The sequence below is a fragment of the Ciona robusta genome, chromosome 2, assembly GCF_009617815.1.
Source record: "Ciona robusta chromosome 2, ASM961781v2".
NCBI classification, from domain to species: Eukaryota; Metazoa; Chordata; class Ascidiacea; order Phlebobranchia; family Cionidae; genus Ciona; species Ciona robusta.
This window is the reverse complement of record NC_143236.1, coordinates 5,325,092-5,346,141: the sequence shown is the minus strand read 5'-3', so window position 1 is coordinate 5,346,141 and position 21,050 is coordinate 5,325,092. Positions and strand designations below refer to the sequence as shown.

Below are 21,050 nucleotides of genomic sequence, written 5' to 3'. Positions count from 1 at the left end.
TGTCCCATCTTCTTCCGCCAAACAATACATATTTTATAGATTTTTACTGTGATTAGGACCGCTTGGTTTTAAACCTTATTTGTGTGTGTTTTACCCTTCCAACAAAAGATGAACATCACATTTCCCCCTTATATACAAAATGCTGCTTATTTAGGCTACCAATACCTACAGCTGGCACAATTTTCCATCAACCGATATGGATATTTTGATTGGTAGCTCATTTACCCCCTAAGACAAGATAAAAACCCTCGGGGGTGAATTTACCCCAGGCTAAGCAAGGCTGATCCATTGCGTGACTCCACTCAAAGAACAAAAACCAGTAAACACAGCTACGATGCTTGTATTAAAATCCACATAACAATTTACATGTTACAATATTTCGTTACAATAGTGACGAGCAAATAAGGCCAGGGAAAAAAAACAGGAAAACGCAATATTTGTGCAAACCAAACTAGCTTGGGCACAAAAGGTAGTGCAACACTCAACTGTTGGCTGTCCAAAAAGAAAACCGAGTAAAAAAATAAACCTTTGCGCGAATAAAAGATTCTTCGTAAAAGATGACGTCACCGCAGTGTTTCCATGTAAAAAGTGTCAAAATGAAAATCGCTAAAACGCGATAATAAAACGACATGGTACGTCGCAAATATGATTGTTTTAAATCCAGCAATATGATGTCATCAAGCGTTCGGCAACACTGAAAGGGCACGCAATAATGAGGTGATTATGACGTAGTTGATGCTTGGCCACTACCGCTGTTTGCGTTGACGTGGCAGCTTCTAAAAATAAAAAAATAAATAATATTTTTTAAATTACATACTTTTTGGCGGAAAAGAGTAATATAGTAGGGTGGGGGAAGATGGTTTAAGCATTATTTTTTTAAATTACATATTTTTTGTCAAAAAAGAGTAATATAGTAGGGTGGGGTAAAATGGCCTATGCATTTTTTATTGTCTAATTTGGTAGTAAACAGAATATGTACATAATTAAATAACAATGCCCTATGACTGTAAAATAGCGTTGTCAATTGTTGATAAAACAATTAGGAAATATGGAATATTATGGGCAAAAATAAGATTTAACCAAAAAAGAGGCAAAATTAAAACACCATAAAATTTTCCTGTTAAAACACGCTTGTTTAAGCGTTCTTACCAGAAGGTTCAGTTTTAGGGGTATCCGATTTTGTATTTTCGTTTGTGTTTGCTTTTTCTTTGATGTCTGTAAAATCAAGTTTGAAAACAAATGAACAATGAAAACTACTTGAGGTTATATAGAGTATCAAATAAAAAGTGTGGCTGCTAACTTAAACAAAATAAGTAGGCCATACACAGTGAGGTAATGGGCCAATCTGGCCTAAATCCTAGGACCTATGGCGTGTCAATCTGCGGCACTCCTCCTGTAGAATAGGCCATAGACTGCATTAGAATATAAAACCTCAACGCGATGTCACAAAAAATGCCTTTTAAACCACAAATAAACTATTTAAAATTTGCTCTCAATTCATCCTAAATAGTTTACTAACATAAAAATCTAACATCACAAAAAAACGTCTTTTTACCCCAAAATTTAACTAAATTGTGTAAAATTTGCTCTAAATTTATCTTAAATAGTTTGCAAACACAAAAATCCAACATCACAGAAACGTGTTTTTTAACCTAAATTGAACTAAATTATTTACAATTAGCTTTAAAATTGTCTTAAATAGTTTACTAACATAAAATCGTTATGTTGGCATACCTAGAACCTTCTTGAGCAGTGGTACATAGAAAGGCCCGTACACAAGCTGGTTTAGATTTACTAACTTTGCGTAACTAATTGCCAGCGACAAAATTTCCCCTTGAAACATCTAAAGAAAAATTTAAAATAATTGGATTTAAAGTATAGTAAGGTGGGGGAAGATGGGACATCTTTAGCACATAATATCCAAATATCCTTATCATGTTTAAAACAGTTCACAACGATCTATGGAAGTCGTAGGGATATGGTTTTATATTTCTTTGAATCTTCTCTGTTTACTACCAAACGAAAAGAGTAAATATAATGAAAAGGTGTCCCATCTTCCCCACACTACTATATGAAGAAAAATAATAAAAATTAAATGAAATGATATATGTATAAATTTAAATAAAAGTGATTAATTTATCCTCGCTTGGTGGGGCAACAACAGTCCATATAACATGCGTGTCACTTCTATACTTGCTTACAAAGTACCACGTATGTAACAGGTACCATGTTAGAAATAAGTAGTCTTTTAAAAAAGAGTGTACTATTAAAAGTAAAAAAATGTGCAGAAAAACAAATGTAGATAAAAAACATTGCCCCAAAAATTATATAAATTTAAAATGAAAAAAAGAAAAATTACAGCATCATTTTATCACAAACCTGGAATCCGGCTGGAACCGGTATTTCGTGCGGTCCACTGTTACTCTTGTTCTTTGCAAGGTGTTCAGCCACAGTGTGTAGATAGCCACGACCCCGTTTCTCTAAATAAATAAGTTTTCTTATTTAGTTATAGCCCATTAAATATATACTGATGTACTAACAAACTAACAAATGAAGTATAGTACTGTGGAGTAAAATGCGGGACATTTAGCACATAATATTCAAATATCCTGAGCAGGTTTTAAACAATTAACAACGGAATATGGGGGTCATGAGGATCCGTTTAATAATTCTTTCAATGTTCTTTGTTTACTACTAAATGGGACAAATTAAATAAAAAAGTGTACCATTTTTCCCCACCATACTATACAAAAAAGCAGGTTCCTAATGTTGAATATATTTTAAGGTAGTTAATATATTGATACATATTTTAAATTTTAACAACAATAACGTAACAAACAAACCAAGTATGCTGTAAACTGGATTTTCTCGAAGTTTTGACAAGTTTTCAATTTTTGTTTTTAGATTTTCCTTGTTGATTGGGGCAGTGCAAGCTACCAAGGCAGTTGATTTTCCTTCCACGAACTTAGATACAGAGTCCCACACGTGCTCGAATATGCTGCTTAGGAGTTCAGGTAGGTTTTCTTCTGAACTGTATGAGAATTTGAAGTGCTAAATAATGTATTGGGTACTGTGGTACTTGAAATATTTTGCCACCCCCAAAAATATAAATTTCCCTAAAAAATCGACGCCAACTGCTGGTTGTAGAAGTAACAACCTGATAACTGTTTGAATTAAGCGCTGATGCCATTATGGGTGAGGGCGTGACAATTCCGGCAAAAGACTTGACTTTTATATACCAAGACAAGTAAGAGTTCATATAATTATCACGGAAGCAAATTTAAAAAAAAAATGTTTGTTAAAACTATTGTAAATAGCATTTTCATAAAAAATACGAATCCATTAAAATTTAAAAAAAGTTTTAAAGCAATAACTATAAAAATATTGAATCTAGTCAAAACAGCAAATTACAAAAAGTTGAGTAGAAAAGTAAACTTACATCTGATCTGGTGTGATAAGAACGAGAAGATCTTCTTTTAATTTACTCGTGAACACTTGCTGGGAGGAGAGAGCTGCTCCGAAGTTTGTGAGTGATGTAAGAAGGATGGAGGAGATGAGGAGGATCCGTTTAAACTCGGATTGGATGATCATGAAGCGATGTTCATCCATGAACACAGTCTGTGAAAAAAAATTACTAATTTTATCAAAAAATATGTAAAATTTTTACCAAAAAATATCAAATGCAAAATATCGGCAAAAATATTCAAAAAATCAAAATTTAAAATTATGTATTATTTTATAGAATTCTTTCAAACAAAATTCAGTTATTTAAGGGTTGGCCTATGTCCTCCTTTAAACCGTTACAGTTTTAATACAAAACATTTTATAAGCCCACTTCGAGATTGGCAGACAGCATTAGGCATTTTTAAAATAGAATACAGTTCACTGAGTGTTTTCACCTCTGGAAACGGCCTCGTTTTATGATTCCAGTCAAGTAGTTTGAAGTAAGATTTCTTCAACAGAGCGAGAGGACTTATAGGGGTGCTTGGTGTGGATGACGACGCACTTCTGCAATACAATGAACACTTAACCTTATTTTCATGATTCAGCTAAAATTATGTGTATTCAATAGACAGGTTGCTAAATTTAAAATCTGTTTTCCTTTTTGTCATTTTCAGTTATGATTATATTTTCTAGCTAAGAGTTTTTGTTTGCTGTTTTTTACATTCAGTTATGACTGTTTTGGTGAAAGATAATTTTCACTTTATTTTCCTGACATATACAACCAACTAATTACTATGACTCCACTAAAATTAAGTATTTTCAATTAATAGCTTGTTCGGAATAATTTATACATGCCAGAATACAAAATGCCCTTTTTTGCATATTTTGAATTATTTTGGGCTTTAGTTTATCTTCCCTACTACTTACTCTTTTTGTTCCATATGGATTTCCTTGCGCACCTCATTCAACCAATTCTCTGTGTTTTCCAATCCATCTAAACAAGACATTATGTAAGATGGGACACCTTTTCATTTATTTTCTTGCCCCATTTTGTAGTAAACAAAGATTGTTCAAAGAAATACAGAACCGCATCCTTACGACTTCCATAAATCGTTGTTAGTTGTTTAAAACGCGTCACCTATTTTCGGGGAAACGTCGGGCTAAAACATTTGGTAAGGTCCATGCGATAGCACCCTGGGTTCTATAATAATGGTGCCAACTCAGCAAAAAAATTCCAGTTAGGTGCCTATTCAAAGCCCCCTATTTATCATCATTGAAACGAAATGCATCGTAATAAACGAGTGAATAGTTTGAAATGTTTACTTACTGGGTAAACCGGCTAAAATTTGTGCGAACTTAGTTCTTTCGTATTCGACATGTTGTTGTTGCACGTGAGGTCTAATGGATGTGATAGCGAAGTTTGCCATGTCTCTCTTCAACAAGTTTAACACTCTGTAGATTCCCCTGCACAAGTATGAAAGGTTAAGATAGCTAAACAAATCAATAGAACATGGGGTTCTACATGTTTAGTTAGATATACATTGCCATTGGAGATTTCAGAAAACTTGCATACCACGCTATCATGCTATAATAACTGTTTATTTTTTTTAGTTTGTTTCTGCTTACTTGAAAAGATCCACCACATCTTTTATAGATCGGAGGTTGTTAACTTCCTCATCACGAGCAGGAGCGCATATGGATGCCATTAAATCAATGACGAATGATGATAGCTTCCACACATCCAAACTATCGTGATCTGCTTGTTGCCGCAGCAAATCCAAATCCAAGCCTTCATTTATCCTGACAAGTATGTTTAGTCAGTCATATTTAAATGAAAATAATTATAATAGCTTTTATTTGTCTCTTTGATTATAGTAGTGAAGAATGAGAAGTATTTAAAACGAAAAGACAGGATGCATAGACAAAACAACAGTTGTTAAAACAAGTTTACAGTTAAAACATTTGCATTTATTTGGAAAAAAGAAGCGTGGTCGCTAGACTCGCTACGTCTAGGTCTAGCAGACAAACAACGAGCCATTTATGTTTAATTGATTACAAACTTTAAATAGAGACAAAAGTGTGAAATGCCCCGATCTGTAGTGTACAATGGGGGGAGTTGACTTTAAAGAGAATTAATCGAGTGTCCCCAGTTTGATGCTCGGCAGCGGTACTAAAACTGATGGGTGTATGTGTCCTTGGGCATGACGTAAGCACAGGAAGATAAAAAAATAGTGCCAATATTATGCGTCTGACTTTAATGCGGTGTCGCGACACCCGTCGCAAAGAAGGACTTAAATGGGCTTTCCAGGTGTTGGGGTAATGGGCCAAATCTAGCCTTAATCCCAGGTCCTTGACAAGGACCTCACCCATAAGGAATAAAAAAAATAATATATTCAAACTTTCTTACTTTGTATGCAATGATGTGATGCGGTTAGCTGGAAGCAGTGAAAGAAGGATTTCTTTTATTTCCTTTATCAATACAAAGATGTGATCAAACACTGGTGGTTCAAGCTCCATATCATTCTTTACACTATCCCAAAAAGCTCGGTGCATCGTTTCTTGAATCACTTTATAGATTTTACCTAAGAATTTAAATGCATGAGATTTATAATTGTTGGTAATAAAATTTGTCAATTTGTCTTTAGAAATATAGCTACATGCTGCTTTTAGTGATGTATATATTCTTAACAGAATGAATCTTTTTTTAAACATACCTATAGGCCATGGCCTGTATTAGATCTTTTATATACAATTATACATATATATATATATATTTGTATACAACTTCTTTTCTGGGAAAAAAATGAATTTTAAAATGGATTTCTGCCTCAAAAACTTAAGGACTAATGTCATTTATTAACCTTGACGAATCTAATGGCAGGCCAAACTTGTTTTTTAACAGAATCTAAATAAATTTACTAATTGACCCAGCCAAAATGGCTGTTCTCCATATTTTATCTGTGGTAGCAATACCAGTAGAATATTTTAAATTATACCAAACAACAAAAAATGTTATCCTCAATTCTATAACATAGCTACATACCTTCAGGAGTAGTTGGTTGCTGTTCAGCCTTTTTCTCTTCATTTGGATCTGGAAGTTTGAAATCACTGAGAGCAATCTCGTGAGCAAGAGCCATGTTTGTTGCTGCAATGTTCGCCTCTGCAGACTCAACCATGCTGGTAGTTTTTTTACTTGGCGGAGAGCCTGTGAAGAGAATTACAAAAGTGAAAAATTATTCCAATTTAAAATAGCTTTAAAATTTTTTTTTTTAAATCGAAATAAAAAGAATAAAATGCCCATTTAAAAAAATGCCAATTAAGAAAAAAATGTTATTTTAGAAAAAGTAGTTCGAATATAAAATAAACAACTTACGACTTGGTGAGTAAGCTACTTCTGCTGCTTCACTTGCATGTGACGCATTTCCTTAAAAAAAAAAATTTTTAAACTAGTTAAAATTTACTATATATAATCAAAAATTTATTTTCACAAACGTTTGGTGTTAAGCTGTAGTGCTCACTCAAATTCAATATCAGCTGTGAAAATAGGGTTACCAAAAAAATGGTCATGTTCTTTGTAAATAATATGCAATACCTTTTTGAATATTTTGCGATGGAGTGGGATTTCCAGATAAGCTTTTATCTGTGGTTGTCGTACCATGCGAATGTTCACGCTTTGCACTATTGCTGCGATCATTTACTGAGGAGAACAAATTGAAGTAAAGGTGTTGTACTTTATGCATAAAAAATTATATAAAAATGTATTTTACTTTGTCCAAAAATAAATTTGTTAAAAATTGATTGTACCTTGGGCAGAAATAATTTAGAAAAAAAATTCATTAAATTTATTTACCAGGAATTTCGTTGTTGTCGTTAACATCCTTTGTTTCTGTTGATTTTCTCTGTTCCATGATTATTCCTTTTTCCCAGCAAAATCCAATTTGACTCAACTTTTGACGATGACAATAAACAGGTATAACACAGACAATTGACACAAAAATGGGCGCCTTATGCCACGTATTTCATTTAGCGTTGCTAAACCTAAAAAACAAAGATGTGTGAATCAGAAAACTCACGAGTAACGAAATCTGAAACCTAATTCGAGACATAAAAGCTTCCAGAATCTACTGGAATACGCTTTGTTTGTTTTTATGACACACTTCACTGAACATCTGCTCTTTGTCAGCTGTTGCTGACGTCATTTTTTAGCACAGCCTTTGGCGCAGCCATAGAGATGTATATGCCATATGGTGAAGTGTTTTAATGCGGGGGAGCACACAGGAAATTAACAACGGGTTGATTTTAAATCCACAAAGTCTATTACGTACACTCGTTCAGTTTTTATTAAATTTGTAGAAATTGTTTGTAAATACGTTTGTATACCCCATACGGACTTCGGTTTTGCATTGTTTGTGTATAACTGAAATCTGGCTTAACTACGAATATATTTAAAGGAAGCAAGTACGGGTACTATAAAAAATACCAGCATATGTTTAGGTATCTATGGTAGTAGGAGCCAACTTCGTCTGGTTTAACCACGCAAACTCGTTATAGTTTACGAGTGGCCTCTCTCATCTGTTCTGCTACACTCACTAGCTACCAAGCAACATTTATTTGTTGTTAATGTATTTAATTTCATATAATATATAATATATACTGTAAAATAAGATTGCACTGATGATGGGCCACAATGATCCAGTTCAATTGCATCCCTCATATGACTCAGAAAGCGACATCATAACCATTCGTGGTGGTAAAATTTAAATTCTGTTTCATCCATCCTCATTGGCTGAAAGCTCTTCTTCATCTCCACCAATGGCTTTCCAGAATGCTGAGACAACTTTTTCCGCATATTCTTTCCGTGAATTTTCTGGCATAGACATCGCAGATTCTGTTAATAAATATACATAACTCACTTTTAATAAAAAACACAACCTTCGAAATAAATTCGAGTTTGATTGGTTTACATATTTTTTTTCGTATAATGCAATAACAACAGACAATAAAAAAAGAAAATTATAAAGCTATACTTTCTCTCACGTTTAAACAGATGCATCTTCTGGAACAAGGCTTCAAAATCTGCATCGTCTTGATCATCATCATTTGAATTAGACAACATGGCATCAATTTGTTCTTCCATACTAAGGGAGTTCACGGCAGGTTCTGCAACGTCTTTGTCTTTCTTTTCAGTTTTCTAAAATGAAAAATAGGAAATAAATTCAATTTGCTTTTTTCTCCTTGGGCCCTAGACTAAGCATTCAGCTAAATAACAGATTTAAACAATATGAATACATTAGTTCATATCAGAACAATGAAATAGTTCTGATTCACAAACCAAAGACCAAAAGAAAAGATTTGCATTTTAAGTTCAACATTATACCGGTTCGCCTTGTATCTTTTTTGGTTCATTCTCTTTTAACTTCATGTGTGTCCACGTGTGAGCACCAATTGCTCTTCTAATACGAGTTATTCCATAATCTTCATCTAAAATAAAAATATTTTTGGAAATTATATACATTTAAAGTTAACTAACAAAGGAAAAGTTTAAAATATCATTTAAAAACAGAATTGTTTGCTCAAATAACACCTTTATCTATTAGTAATCAAATGAATCGGAGAAATTAAACAACCACACTTGCTAATAATTTTTATCTATTCTATATGGCTAATGCTTAATAGAAAAGCCAAGGCCAAGGGACTTGCTTTTTATTTTGGTCTGAGTTATTCTGTTGCTGCTTTAAATTCAATCAAAACAACAGTTTTATATATCAAGAATAAATAAAAAATATGTAAACTAACATTCATCATAATCTTCTAACACAGGGTCAAGTTCAACAAGTTCAAACCCGTTATCAATACACCAGAGCTGAACTTCTTCTCTTTTTATAAATTCTCCATCTTCTTCACCAACAGAGCAACATCTGCATCAGAAATAGAACATTTTTTAAAACAAGTCAAACTCAAAACTAAAATAGGAACAATTCCTGGTTCAACAATGGAATTCACCAAACAACAGAACATCAGAATCAGAAAAGTAACAGAATTAAAAAAACAACAGGGTATCAGAATCAGAAAAACAACAGAATTTAAAAAATAACAGAATATCCTTAACCTACTGAAGATATGGAATAGCTTTTGATACTTGACAAAGTAAGGTGTAATAAGACGAACAAGTTTACCTTGCACAGACAGCAAGCTTGATATCACACTCCCATGTCTGGATGAATGGAAGCCACGATTTCATGGCAGTGAGACTGTCACTTGTCTAAAAATGTGAAGGTAAATCATGGTGCTCTGTTACACTTAAATTACAGGGCAGAGAAAAATACACAAACTATTATAGCAATATTATCGGCTGAGAATATAAACAATTGAGGGTAAAAGCATTTAATGTTTATATCAGTTTGTCTACGTTTTGGAATTGAGAACAAAGAAATATTGAACCAAACACCTTTTTTGCATCGAACAAAAGGATAACAGCCTCTAGTTTTCTTGCGAAGTCTTCACTGATCAGATTTTGTGACTTCACCACCTGGACCTCCACATCCGCCATATAATATTTATTCGATAAACTCCATGTATAAGTTTCTCCATTTATGTGTTCCTTTATGTTTTCAGTCTCCTGCAAGTCTTAATAAAGTAGATCAAAATAAAAAAGCAACTCGGGAAAAAACTGTCCTATTAAAAGAGGATTTTCTGTTATGCAAAGCTATTCACTGCATTTAAGCCTATCCAAATATTCTAACATTTGGTTTTAAAAAAAGTACAAGTTAAATCTGTAAATTTTTATTTTTTACACATACCTAAACTTACATACCTTGTATAAGTTTGTTTGCAGAAGTACCAGAAGTAGAAAGGATGGCAAGGATTTGATCTGACATTTTATTGCCTTGAATTTAACCAAGTGACAAATTACGATTATAACTTGGTAAATGCCTATAAAATGGTTACCTACATTTAAAACACATTTATATATATATAATATAGTAACAAACATTACGGTTACAAACATAGTCTATGATGTTTACTATCAAGAGTAAATTAGTAAATTACAATATTTTTGATTGCACAGTTTCTCGTTTTGGAATGAAAGATATTTATTAATCAAAACCTCAACAAATAAATAAAAAAAAGGATGACGGTGTCAGCATATTAGAGGAGAATTTCAAACTTTACATTCTTTGGAACTTTATTAATAACAATTCTTCCATCATAACTTAATGAAGCAAATGACCACGGATCTGCAGCACTCCATTCAACAGCATATACACTATCCTCATGCTCTTCATAAACAGCAATCAATCCATCTTTTCTTTTTTCCGTCTCTTCATCCTCTTCATCTTCCACTAGGTGGCCAAATGGCTCGGAGGATATCGAAGCTTTGTTATGCAGAACGACACGACTGTCGCTGCCGCAGCTGAGCACAAGCTGGTCATGAAACGGGTTAAAACGTACCCCCCACACCCAGTGGGAATGATCGTCTTCTAAAACAGAGATGGGAGCACTTGGCTCTCTTGTGTCCCAGAACTTTACAAGACAATCATCCCCACATGTTGCTAAGTGGTACTGCTTGTTGGGATTAAAATCAAGGTCTCTTATCATTTGACCATGGCAGTTGTCAAGTTGAAAGGCAGGTGTTTTAGACCTCATGTCAAATGAAGTTATATTTTGCCCAGCAGCAACTGCAAACTGTTTTGCTCCATGATGTGGATTCCACTTCCCACAAGTGGCAACAAGAGGATGACCTTTTTTCTCAGGGAGCATGAATGAGAATAATGAGTTCGGTTTTTCCTCTTCAAGATCAAAGAGATGAAGCTTTCCGTCACCAAGAATAATCACTTGATTATCATCCTCCACAGGTTTCCACTGCAATGAAGAGATGTGATTGATTTCAGACGATGTAACTGTACAAACTTCATCAATAGACTCAAAACTTTCCGCCCCAGAATCAAATTCATCATGTTCTGAAGTTTCTTGCTTCGCATCTGAAACCATCCTATATATTTTGCAACCAGTAACCAGTTCACCATCTTTGTAATTGCTATAGCAAGTAGAAAAAAGAAGCGGATTATTAAAACTAGATGAGATATGCCATATCTCCCCACTGCTATGAGCAAACACAGTTTTTTCCAGTTGATTATTCTCATCATCGAACTCTACAAGATGAATTTGGTTCTCCTGTTTTAACGATTGTGTACCAACAATAAAACGAGTTACATTACACTCAGCTGACTGCGAACACATGCATCGCGCAGGCAACTCCAATCCATAAATAAGAGGTGCATCTTCAACGTCCATAGCAGTTTGAATAGTTTATACCCAGTGCAACAAATTCTAACCCTGCCAACTAAAAATATCAAAGGTTGTTTTAATTATTTGGGTCAAACTCATTTGGGGGTCGTTATACGTCTTGTAACGTCTATACCAAAATCATACCTGCCCAATACATTTCCAACTTGATAATCCGACCCCTGTTAATTCATAGATACCTTACCATGTAGTATTACCATCGTTACAGCAAATGCGTGTGGCCAGTCTCACCATAGAGCATAGATCATATGTTTAGGTATCTAGGTCTCATCTCAAACTCGACTTGTTGCATCAGATATCTATGATGACGCTGCAGATAAGAACCCAAATAGTTTAATGTGGATAAAAGTTACTTTGAAAGTTGATATTATCGAAATTCGTTATGAATGGTCAAACACCACCCTTTTATTCAAGCCATTGCGTTAATTTATTTATTTAACGCCAAGGAACACGTGCAAATTTATGCACAGAAGATGGCGCTAGTGATCAAGTGTGTAACCATAGCAACTATCAAAGCCGCCAATTTCACACCAATTACACAGGCAGATCTAGTTAATTATTTACTCGAGTGCCATCGCTTTACAAAGATTTAATACAGTGAAAATATCTGTCTTGTATATTACAGTACTTACTTAATAATTTCAAAAGATTATCGCGTATATTCGGTTACGCAGCAGATATTAGTTATTGAGACGCCGAGCCCACGTTTTATTTCAGTTTGGTTGTATAGGCGTAGGGTTTGGTCGTGTAAATGAAATGACAGCCGTCAACTGCATACCGGCACCGCTACATGGTCAGGAGTTTCTAGCGTCTTCCCATTACAAGATTTCACACGACGAACGCTTCATACCAGCTTCTTTGAAAAGCACTTTTCATAAGGACTATGTACCTCCCATTTCGAACCTCAAACCAGGGGCTGCACTGCCGCCAAGACCGTCGGAATTTATGCACAGAGACGTTGCGAAAATAAACACCAAAATTTCGGAAACATGCCAGGCATTTCCTGCTAAAACGTCAACCCACGACGATCCAAGAGACAAGTATTCGTCTCTCTACAAAACAAACTTCAAGCTTGACTCCGATAAACGAATCGATACGTTCAGTACAACGCACGAGAGATATTATAAACCAAATCCGATCGGAAGCCAGTCGACTCTACCTAACTTAGGCAGTCGATGGATGAAAAGCACATTTCCGCAGGGAGACAAAGAAAAGGCTGATGAACCGATATCAAACTACAGGTATGCTGATCCTCAACAAAATTTTAATCGTAGAGTGCTAATAATAAATCCCTGCCGTGCATTTATACTTAGATTTCAATTTGTGGCCTTTTATGTTGAATGAAAACGTTTTAAAATTCTTTTCTCAGAGGAAGTTTTTTGAGTCACGACATCAGCAAACATCAACCGAGGCGAGCACCGTCACAGCATTGGGGTTGTAAAACAATCACAGGTGATGCACAGAGCAGGTTCAGTACAACTCACGACTCTACTTTCCAGGGATTATGGGTTAACACTGCAAAATCTGTACCCAAGGTAAAGAAATATGACTTAATATAAAAACGGTAGTAATCTTATAGTAAATATAAAGAAGTCCATTTGACATCATCTTTCTTCCAGTGTTTAAATGCACTTTTACCTTTCAGCGTTCTGTATTTTACAGAAAATTTGGGTCATTTTATAAGTATTGTTTTTTTTGTCAGCACACATCTTCTTCAATCCCTGAGGGAGATAAAGAAAAAGTTACTGAAAGTACGACCACTATGCGCCAATCCTACCAACCGAGTTTCCAAGGTTATTCTCCACAAGATCGCATGGAGTCTTATTCCAAGTTGCATGCCACAAACTACAAGATGACGGATGGACACGGTCGGTTCGACAAGTACCTAAGCACACAAGCAGAATGCTACCAACCGATAAACAACGTGTTCAGTAAGTAAGGCATTCTTTGGCCTGTTTTCACAGTAGACAGTGTGAATGTGTGTTATGGGAAAATATATGTTCATATAGGGTGGGGGAATATGGGACTATTTTAGCACAGAGTATCCAAATATCTTGATCGTGTTTTAAACAATTAACAGCGGTCTATGTCAGTCGTGGGGATACGGTTTTACAGTTTTTTCTTTGAACGTGCTTTGTTTACACCCTACCATATCTACGAAAGTAGAACAGTTTATTGTCATTTTAATAAAGGCGCAGTCGTAAAACGAGATCGTGATCGAAATGCGAGTGACATTCCAGAGGGAGACATGGATCCATTTAGATCCCACAAGAGAGTTAACTCAACGGTTGCAAGATCGCACCATAAACCGGTAAATTATTACCAAGTGTTCCCATGGCCTACTCAATGTGTTGAGTAGACCATGGTGTTCCATACGAATCACCCAACACCAAGGCTATCCAAAAAAAATACCTTTGCTTTTCCCCAGCCGGTTTTGTTTGTTAATTTTTCCTTTAAATACAAGTAGCAAGGATTTGTTTATTTGTTATGACATAGAAAATTGTTTGTATATAGTTGGATTTAAAGAAAGCGTCAGTTCACCGGGTGAACGGTTCTCAGTTACGTACAGTAAGCAAAGTACAACTCGGTGAAAAAGAGCTGGAATCGAGCTTCTACGAAACAACTTGTGACTCGACATTTCATCCAGTGAGCGTTGAATATAATAGAGTGGACTCGCACCCCAAAAGCAATGTCCCACTAAAATATTACGGTAAGCAGAAGTTTATTTCGTCTCTTTATTCACGGTAACGAAGAACCGGAGAGTTTATAAAAGCTGAAAGACGGTTAGTAACGGTAAAATAACAGTTGTTTAAACACGCTTATTGATAAAGTAGAAAAAATAACGTTTTGGATAAAAAGCGTGACCGTAGCACTTCACAGACAATACAATGAGTTGGCGATCAAACATTGCTTGTTCTTAGTTCAGTTTGGTTCGAAAACTTTTACTGTTGTTCTCATGCTCGCATTTTTTATTTGTCGCCCAGGAGACGAGAAGGTCGCACCAACTACCTGGAGTGATTTTCCGTCACATGACATGGCTCGACAACACCCTCACAGGGTAGCGCTAGAGAATCTACGCGAGACCCATTTCATGCCACCACATGGGGACCAACGCTTCTTCTCCACAACTCACGACTCACATTACACTCCAAAAAGAGTCACAAAGTTCAACGTCGATCCTGGCCGCTTGCAAAGAAGTTCTATTCCCATAGGAACCATGGGCAAGTTCATCAAGGGTTGCCACAGCGGCTACGACTAAGCTGGACCTAAACTTCACTCATTATCATTATGTGTTGTAGAAAATGTAAAGATCTATGTATTAAGCCATTTGTAGTCAACCCATTTATTATTTAAGAGCACCAATTACAGTGTGTTGTGTTTAGCTTGAAATGATTGCACTAACTAATTAGAAAATGTTTTTAACACGCTTAGCCTAAATCTCGTGTTTTTCCCGTCCTTTCATTGCGCTACTGTGTTAGTCAATGCCATCTTTTTTAAGCTAATGTTTTTAGTTGTCTTGAGATTTTGTGTGTATAGGCTACTATAGTATTTGTTTGGTATTGTAGATGTAGACATTCAAAAGCCGTGACATTTGTCTCGATAAGCCATGATCGAAAAACGCGTATAACGTTCGATGTATTGCAGTGTTTGATTTTCTTGTCATTTTCTTGTTTTTTGTTGTGTTAGCCAATGAGTCGTCTTAATTTGGGTTGTGTGTTGCCGTTTTTTTTTCTGTTTTGTATGTGTTTCAAATCATCCCAGTTTCAATGAATTATCAACTTTGTACCGCAGCGTTGGGGACGTATTATTACTGTTGTTTTGATTGCATAAATGAACTGGAAAAGCGAGGTCACTGGTTAGTGTCAGTTCGGAACTAATTAAGCTGCAATCGCGACGGTTTGTGTACTTTTAAAGTACCGTATGTGCTTGTTGCAGCATGGTTGGGAAATGCGCAATTTAAAATGTGATAATATTACTTGACAACGTGAAAGAAACACAGGCTTAAGTTTTCTACGGCGAAATTGGGTAATTCAAAGCAAAATAACTTTACGCGCCTTCTTATAATAACTTAAACAAACCATCAGAATACAATGAAATAGCAGGTCATTTTAAACTACACGCACCTCGCGCCGTAGCTCAGTGGTGCAATCGCTTGTATTGTAGGGCAAAGGTTCCCGTGTATTGAATAAGGCCACCCACAGCCTTCTAGAAATAGCTCTAGTAGACCTTGGGTCACCGTGTTTAGACTGATAGATATAGTCTCATTGCGCGAGGCTAAACAACTACCGGTGTCATTCATTATTCATTTACATTTAACGTGGTAAACATCTCAGCGAACAAAAGTGCAACGTAGTTGTCTACTTATCACACCAAACCTGCAGTTCGTGTTTTCAGTTTCCTGTAGCTACAAACAGCAGGTTGTGTTTCTTTTAATTGCGATTCGGGAAAACCCCTTGGTTAATACTTCCCTGTCTATCTGGTATGAGTCACGTCTACACTTCGCACATCGGCGCGGTTTACTTGTTGCGCCCAACATCTTGCGCTTTAGCTCGCTCGCTCGCTTGCTTGTAGAGATTACGCATGCGGCGTTCGTGTGGTAGCTGATGTAATGTATATTTTGAGCATAGGGCACTTACATTTCTTTCCCTAATTTGTTGTTTCGGTTTCAGAACAGTGCTAGTGAGAAAAACTGTGTATTCGTTTTGTTGTTAATTTAGTTTGTATACCCGGTGCTAAAACAGTTAAGACTTAATACAAAAGCGCAGTTTCCTGTCTTTTACTATGAAAAATTGAAAATTACTGCGTATTCACTTTCGCAAATGATTTAGGTTGAAGCTGATCTAGTATTCTGTTGCAGTAGTTGTACAGTGTTGCATTAACAATCATAATGTATCGTCAGTGCTTAAACAAATTGCATCAAACTGTTAAGTTGCAACCCATTGGAAACGCATTGTGTGTGTGCAATCGAAAATTGACGCTTGACCCTCAGTCAGGTAAATATAAGATCTAAGTTTTGTGTAATTCTGTGCTGTATTTGTAATATAAGACCATTATTAGTGTAGGCTCTTTGTATATGGTTTAAATTTCTTGATTTTTTTAAAACACAGGCAGACGTAACAATGCTGTATGATAATAATAACTTTATTTGTCTCTTCGTTTAACTTAGCAAAGATTAGAAATATTTGAAACGAAGAGACAGCATATGGCGACAAAACAACAGTTGTTAAAACACGGTTAGAGTTAAAAAACATTTTTAGATTTAATTGGAAAAAACTGTCAGTACACCAAGAAGACAAAAATAACATTTATGTTGAATTATTATTAGGTCTTCTTATAGAAACAAAATACACATCTTGTAAAATAAACATCAGAATGCGAACGTATTTAATTTGATGTTTCTAAACAGAACCAGCTGTGGATCCAATAACAATTGATAAACGTGACAAAGTTACCTTAATTGGTTTGAATCGACCTGGCTCACGGAATGCAGTCAACAGAGACATGGCACGTCAGCTCACAGTTGCTTTCCTTGCATTTGAACAAGATAATTCAAGTAACGTTGCAGTTTTACATGGAAAAGGTGAGTTATTATTATTATGAACTATTTCACTATCATTGCTTAAGGAAGCGATTCAGTAGTACATTTTTTATTTTTACTAAAAAATGCTAAGGAATTTTTTATAGTTAAGTATATATATATATATATTAATGCCTAAAATCTGCTCTACTGACAGAAATACTTTAATGCACCAATATTTTTGTCAGCAGTATACTCTTGATGTAAATTTCCAAGCATTACCACATGCCTGGTTCAAACATTAATAAAATAACGTGTACTAACCTAAAATTATAGGTGATCATTTTTGTGCCGGTTATGACTTAAAAGAACTTGCCCACTCTGAGTCAGGTATCGATGAAGAAACAATGAATCATTTGCATAACGTGCACGGAGCAATGGTAAGATTAATTCAATACACATTTGGCAGGTCCCTGCTTTATTTTAACCACCATTTTAATGCTAAGGGCTCTAAGTTTGTGTATAGTAACCAGCAACGTTTTACTGAGGTATGTGAACCCTGTATGTGGCATGCAGGATTGGTTTTCTAAATGGTTCATTTAGTTTGTTGTCCTAGTATTTGTATTACTTATTTTGCCTTAAAATTGCTCAAACTGGTGGTTAGTTAATTTATTTTATTTTACTTGGATAGTTGTCATTCAGTTATTGAGTTTAAACATAAAACCAAACATACTGCATGATTTCACAATTTTTATGCTATATTTTTGGAAAATTAACAAGAAATCACTTAAATAAGTGAGTTTCAGAGATTCAGTTTTGTTTTATAATTGTCCATAATGAATATTAGCTTACAATCAACACAACTGAATGTTTTAGGATGTTTAAATTGTTACTTATGTAAAACAAACCATTTGATGCAAAGGAAGTTCTTTATACTGTTATGTGGCGAAACAGCAACAAATTTGTCGTCATATTTACTTTTTGATTTTGTTCCCTTTACTGCCTAATCATACTTATATTATGTTGTTTTGGGCATTTTATTTCCTAACACGCTGTAAATAAATTGTGAGTAAAATTTGAGCATACAAGATTTATGAACCAAATCTCTATGTTACTGCATTTTTACAACCCACATTTTAAACTTGTTTTAGGGCCCTACAAGACTGCACATTAAAAAGCCAGTGATTGCAGCAGTTAATGGTTATGGTGTTGCTGGAGGGTTAGAGCTTGCACTTCTCTGCGACCTCCGGGTCTTCGAGGAATCCACCATCGTCGGTGTCTTCAATCGGAGATTCGGAGTTCCTCTGGTTGATGGGGGCACGGTCGGTTTATGATGTTTTTTGTTTTAACTTTTTTAAGGTTTTTACCTTTACCCTGTTTTAACGAATATTGTTTTGCTTCTATTTTCCTTTTTTGTTGTTTTAATTATTCTGATGTTTGTAACTACACTATTGTAAGACTTTTTTATAATTTTTGCCCATACCGATACCATGTTTTTAACAAATATTGGGTGCCATTTTTTTACTTAAAGCTAATAACTTTTGTTTTTTATGTTATGTAAAGAGTATTGAAGCTATGGCCTTTTTTTTACACTTGGTATTTTTTTCGTTTTTACCAGTACTATGTTTCTAACAAGTATTAGTAACCACCTTTTCTTTCTATCCAAAAAGATAAAGAAAATTTGGGGCTTTTATGTCATGTAAAGAAAAAAGCATAGAAATGTGCCTTTATGTTGACTATTCTCCTATTAAACCTATATGCCAATTACCCAGGGGTAAATAAAGCTTTTAAAATAGTTACCACTTCAGTTCTTGTGTGCTGAGCAAAGATTACTCTTACAGGCCTATTGTGCAATGCTGTTTATATAGTGAAGAAAACACTTGGAATTTTTCTTTTAGTATTCCTAGAACCAACTAAAAAACGCTGATGTAGCAATTCTGATACAAAAGTTGTTAATTTCTCAAACGTTTGCAGGTTCGTCTCCCTGCTTTGGTTGGTCTCTCAAATGCATTAGACCTCATTTTGACAGGGAGGGCTATTGATTCTGAGGAAGCAATCAGGATTGGCCTTGCAAATAGAGTGGTAAAGGATGGCGAAGGTAATTATTTATAATCTAGTTTGATTTATTGATTACGGGAGCTTGGCAAGTCAATCAATGTTTTCCGTGGTTGTAATGGATTTCCAATGATTGAATTTTGCATTGGTTATTATTGAAGCGAGTGGAAATCCACACCAAGCATCTATCACGCTGCAAGGCGCTTTATTCTTATCTGAATAAATCACAACATTGTAGACAATGTGTTTTCGTACTCATGCCGAGCTTGCGCAATATGGCAGGAAGACAAGAGGAAACTGGTCTTAGCTAGTCTGCTTGGCAAAACAAACTAATGATTGACAAGCAGCTTGACTTGTTTTGCAGCGCTGTCGTTCGCTGTCGAGCTCGCGAAAGAGATATCTCACCATCCACAGATGAGTTTACGTGCGGACAGAGATTCTGCTTATAACGCTATGTTCAACTCTACTTCGAAAAAGGTATACCTTAAGTGTACTTCACAGAATGCATACCATTCTGTCTATACTTATATCTTAGTAATATAGTTTTCGGTGAACTGAATTACCGAAAAGGGCACTTACAATATATCTGTTTTTCGTGTGCATTATAAACTGCGCTTTGAGCTGTGAAATATATAGTAGGGTGGGGGAAGATGGGACACCTATAGCACATAATATCTAAATATCTAGATCTTGTTTTAAACAATTAACAACGGTCTATGAGAGTCGTGAGGTTATAGTTTTATATTTTTTTGAATGTTCTTTGTTTACTACCAAATAGGACAAGAAAATGGACCGAAAAGGTGTATCATCTTCCCCCACCCTACTATATCTTACAAAATATGCAAAGCAGCTGGGCGGGTTCGGGCCAAAACACGAGTTACTGCTGAATTGTTTCAAACTCTCGTGGGCGCAATGCGGAAATCACGACTTTAATTAGCACACACACAAAATCTTAGTCTCCCGATACAAAAACGCTGTTATTTTTGCAGGAATCGCTTGATTACGAGATGAACCACGCACTAGATGTGGTTGCTCATGAGTCCATTGCTGGAGCAAAGCGATTTAAGGACGGAGAAGGCAGACAAGGGGTGGCTATTTAAAACAAGCTGTTCTGATATCCGACCCCCGACGCCACTTAACGATTATTACCCTTTTTTTTGTAGAATGTTATTTTTCTAATCCAGCCAGGGTGATTTTCATGCACACCATGAGTTTCGGTTGCTTCTGCTGTCGCGTTTTGTTCGTAATTTGTGTTAACCGCTGTGACGTTTTGTTGTTCCCCTTCGTTCCAAGTGTTAGCTTTTCTTTTCGTGTTCTAAAAGAACCCGGTCACATTTTCATACTGTGTATATACGAATGCACTGCTGCTCTCCCCTAAGGAGCGGCGTACGACAGTTTTATCATCTTACCCGCATTTCACCTGCCAATGCCTAATTGCTGCAAACGCACTTGTATATTTGACTTTCGTTGTCGCTGCATTCCTGGGCCATAGATTTCAAGATGTATTGTCGTCAGTAAAGATATATCGTGACAATTAAATTGTACCGGGACAAACAAGCAATTCTGTTGGAAAAAAATACGTTCATTACAACAAGATAATATTTGAAGAAAACGACCATTTGTTACGAAGTATTGAATATTATGTGAATATAATATTTTCTAAGATAGTAAGATATGATTTGCAGAGGTGTGTGGAAAGTCATGTACAACCTGTATAACAGCAGTG

General features: G+C 35.5%; 5 protein-coding genes across 6 annotated transcripts; 2 read left to right on the top strand and 3 right to left on the bottom strand.

Annotated features, from left to right (window-relative positions):
- Window positions 1-324: 324 nt before the first annotated feature.
- On the bottom strand, window positions 325-7,515 carry LOC149740480 (T-complex protein 11-like protein 1). Its single transcript, XM_089872152.1, has 15 exons — window positions 7,295-7,515; window positions 7,037-7,141; window positions 6,818-6,868; window positions 6,488-6,649; window positions 5,852-6,026; window positions 5,071-5,244; window positions 4,772-4,908; window positions 4,372-4,438; window positions 3,900-4,008; window positions 3,440-3,618; window positions 2,844-3,031; window positions 2,380-2,480; window positions 1,735-1,843; window positions 1,150-1,215; window positions 325-776 (listed from the first exon to the last, which is right to left on the bottom strand). The coding sequence occupies exons 1-15, from the start codon at window positions 7,350-7,352 to the stop codon at window positions 655-657; spliced, it is 1,803 nt and encodes a 600-aa protein (XP_089728278.1). The 5' UTR covers window positions 7,353-7,515; the 3' UTR covers window positions 325-654.
- A 523-nt stretch (window positions 7,516-8,038) lies between these two features.
- On the bottom strand, window positions 8,039-10,399 carry LOC149740479 (alpha- and gamma-adaptin-binding protein p34-like). Its single transcript, XM_089872171.1, has 7 exons — window positions 10,259-10,399; window positions 9,893-10,071; window positions 9,621-9,706; window positions 9,241-9,362; window positions 8,822-8,925; window positions 8,482-8,635; window positions 8,039-8,332 (listed from the first exon to the last, which is right to left on the bottom strand). The coding sequence occupies exons 1-7, from the start codon at window positions 10,320-10,322 to the stop codon at window positions 8,214-8,216; spliced, it is 828 nt and encodes a 275-aa protein (XP_089728297.1). The 5' UTR covers window positions 10,323-10,399; the 3' UTR covers window positions 8,039-8,213.
- LOC149740478 (EARP-interacting protein homolog) lies at window positions 10,393-12,125 on the bottom strand. The gene is made up of 2 exons (XM_089872163.1): window positions 11,878-12,125; window positions 10,393-11,788 (listed from the first exon to the last, which is right to left on the bottom strand). The coding sequence occupies exon 2, from the start codon at window positions 11,737-11,739 to the stop codon at window positions 10,594-10,596; it is 1,146 nt and encodes a 381-aa protein (XP_089728289.1). The 5' UTR covers window positions 11,740-11,788; window positions 11,878-12,125; the 3' UTR covers window positions 10,393-10,593.
- A 121-nt stretch (window positions 12,126-12,246) lies between these two features.
- LOC149740477 (stabilizer of axonemal microtubules 5-like) lies at window positions 12,247-15,604 on the top strand. The gene is made up of 6 exons (XM_089872158.1): window positions 12,247-12,992; window positions 13,121-13,286; window positions 13,454-13,682; window positions 13,944-14,062; window positions 14,266-14,461; window positions 14,736-15,604. The coding sequence occupies exons 1-6, from the start codon at window positions 12,508-12,510 to the stop codon at window positions 15,008-15,010; spliced, it is 1,470 nt and encodes a 489-aa protein (XP_089728284.1). The 5' UTR covers window positions 12,247-12,507; the 3' UTR covers window positions 15,011-15,604.
- Window positions 15,605-16,547: 943 nt separating this feature from the next.
- On the top strand, window positions 16,548-20,881 carry LOC149740476 (uncharacterized). 2 transcript variants are annotated; one of them, XM_089872169.1, is made up of 8 exons: window positions 16,548-16,745; window positions 17,159-17,332; window positions 17,606-17,709; window positions 17,776-17,817; window positions 18,421-18,591; window positions 19,244-19,367; window positions 19,689-19,801; window positions 20,314-20,881. In XM_089872169.1, exons 1-8 carry the CDS (start codon window positions 16,640-16,642, stop codon window positions 20,422-20,424), a joined length of 945 nt encoding a protein of 314 aa, XP_089728295.1. In that variant the 5' UTR covers window positions 16,548-16,639; the 3' UTR covers window positions 20,425-20,881. The 2 variants fall into 2 exon arrangements, with proteins under 2 accessions (XP_089728295.1, XP_089728296.1); XM_089872170.1 differs by lacking the exon at window positions 17,776-17,817 and having other exon boundaries at window positions 16,549-16,745.
- The last annotated feature ends 169 nt before the right edge of the window (window positions 20,882-21,050 follow it).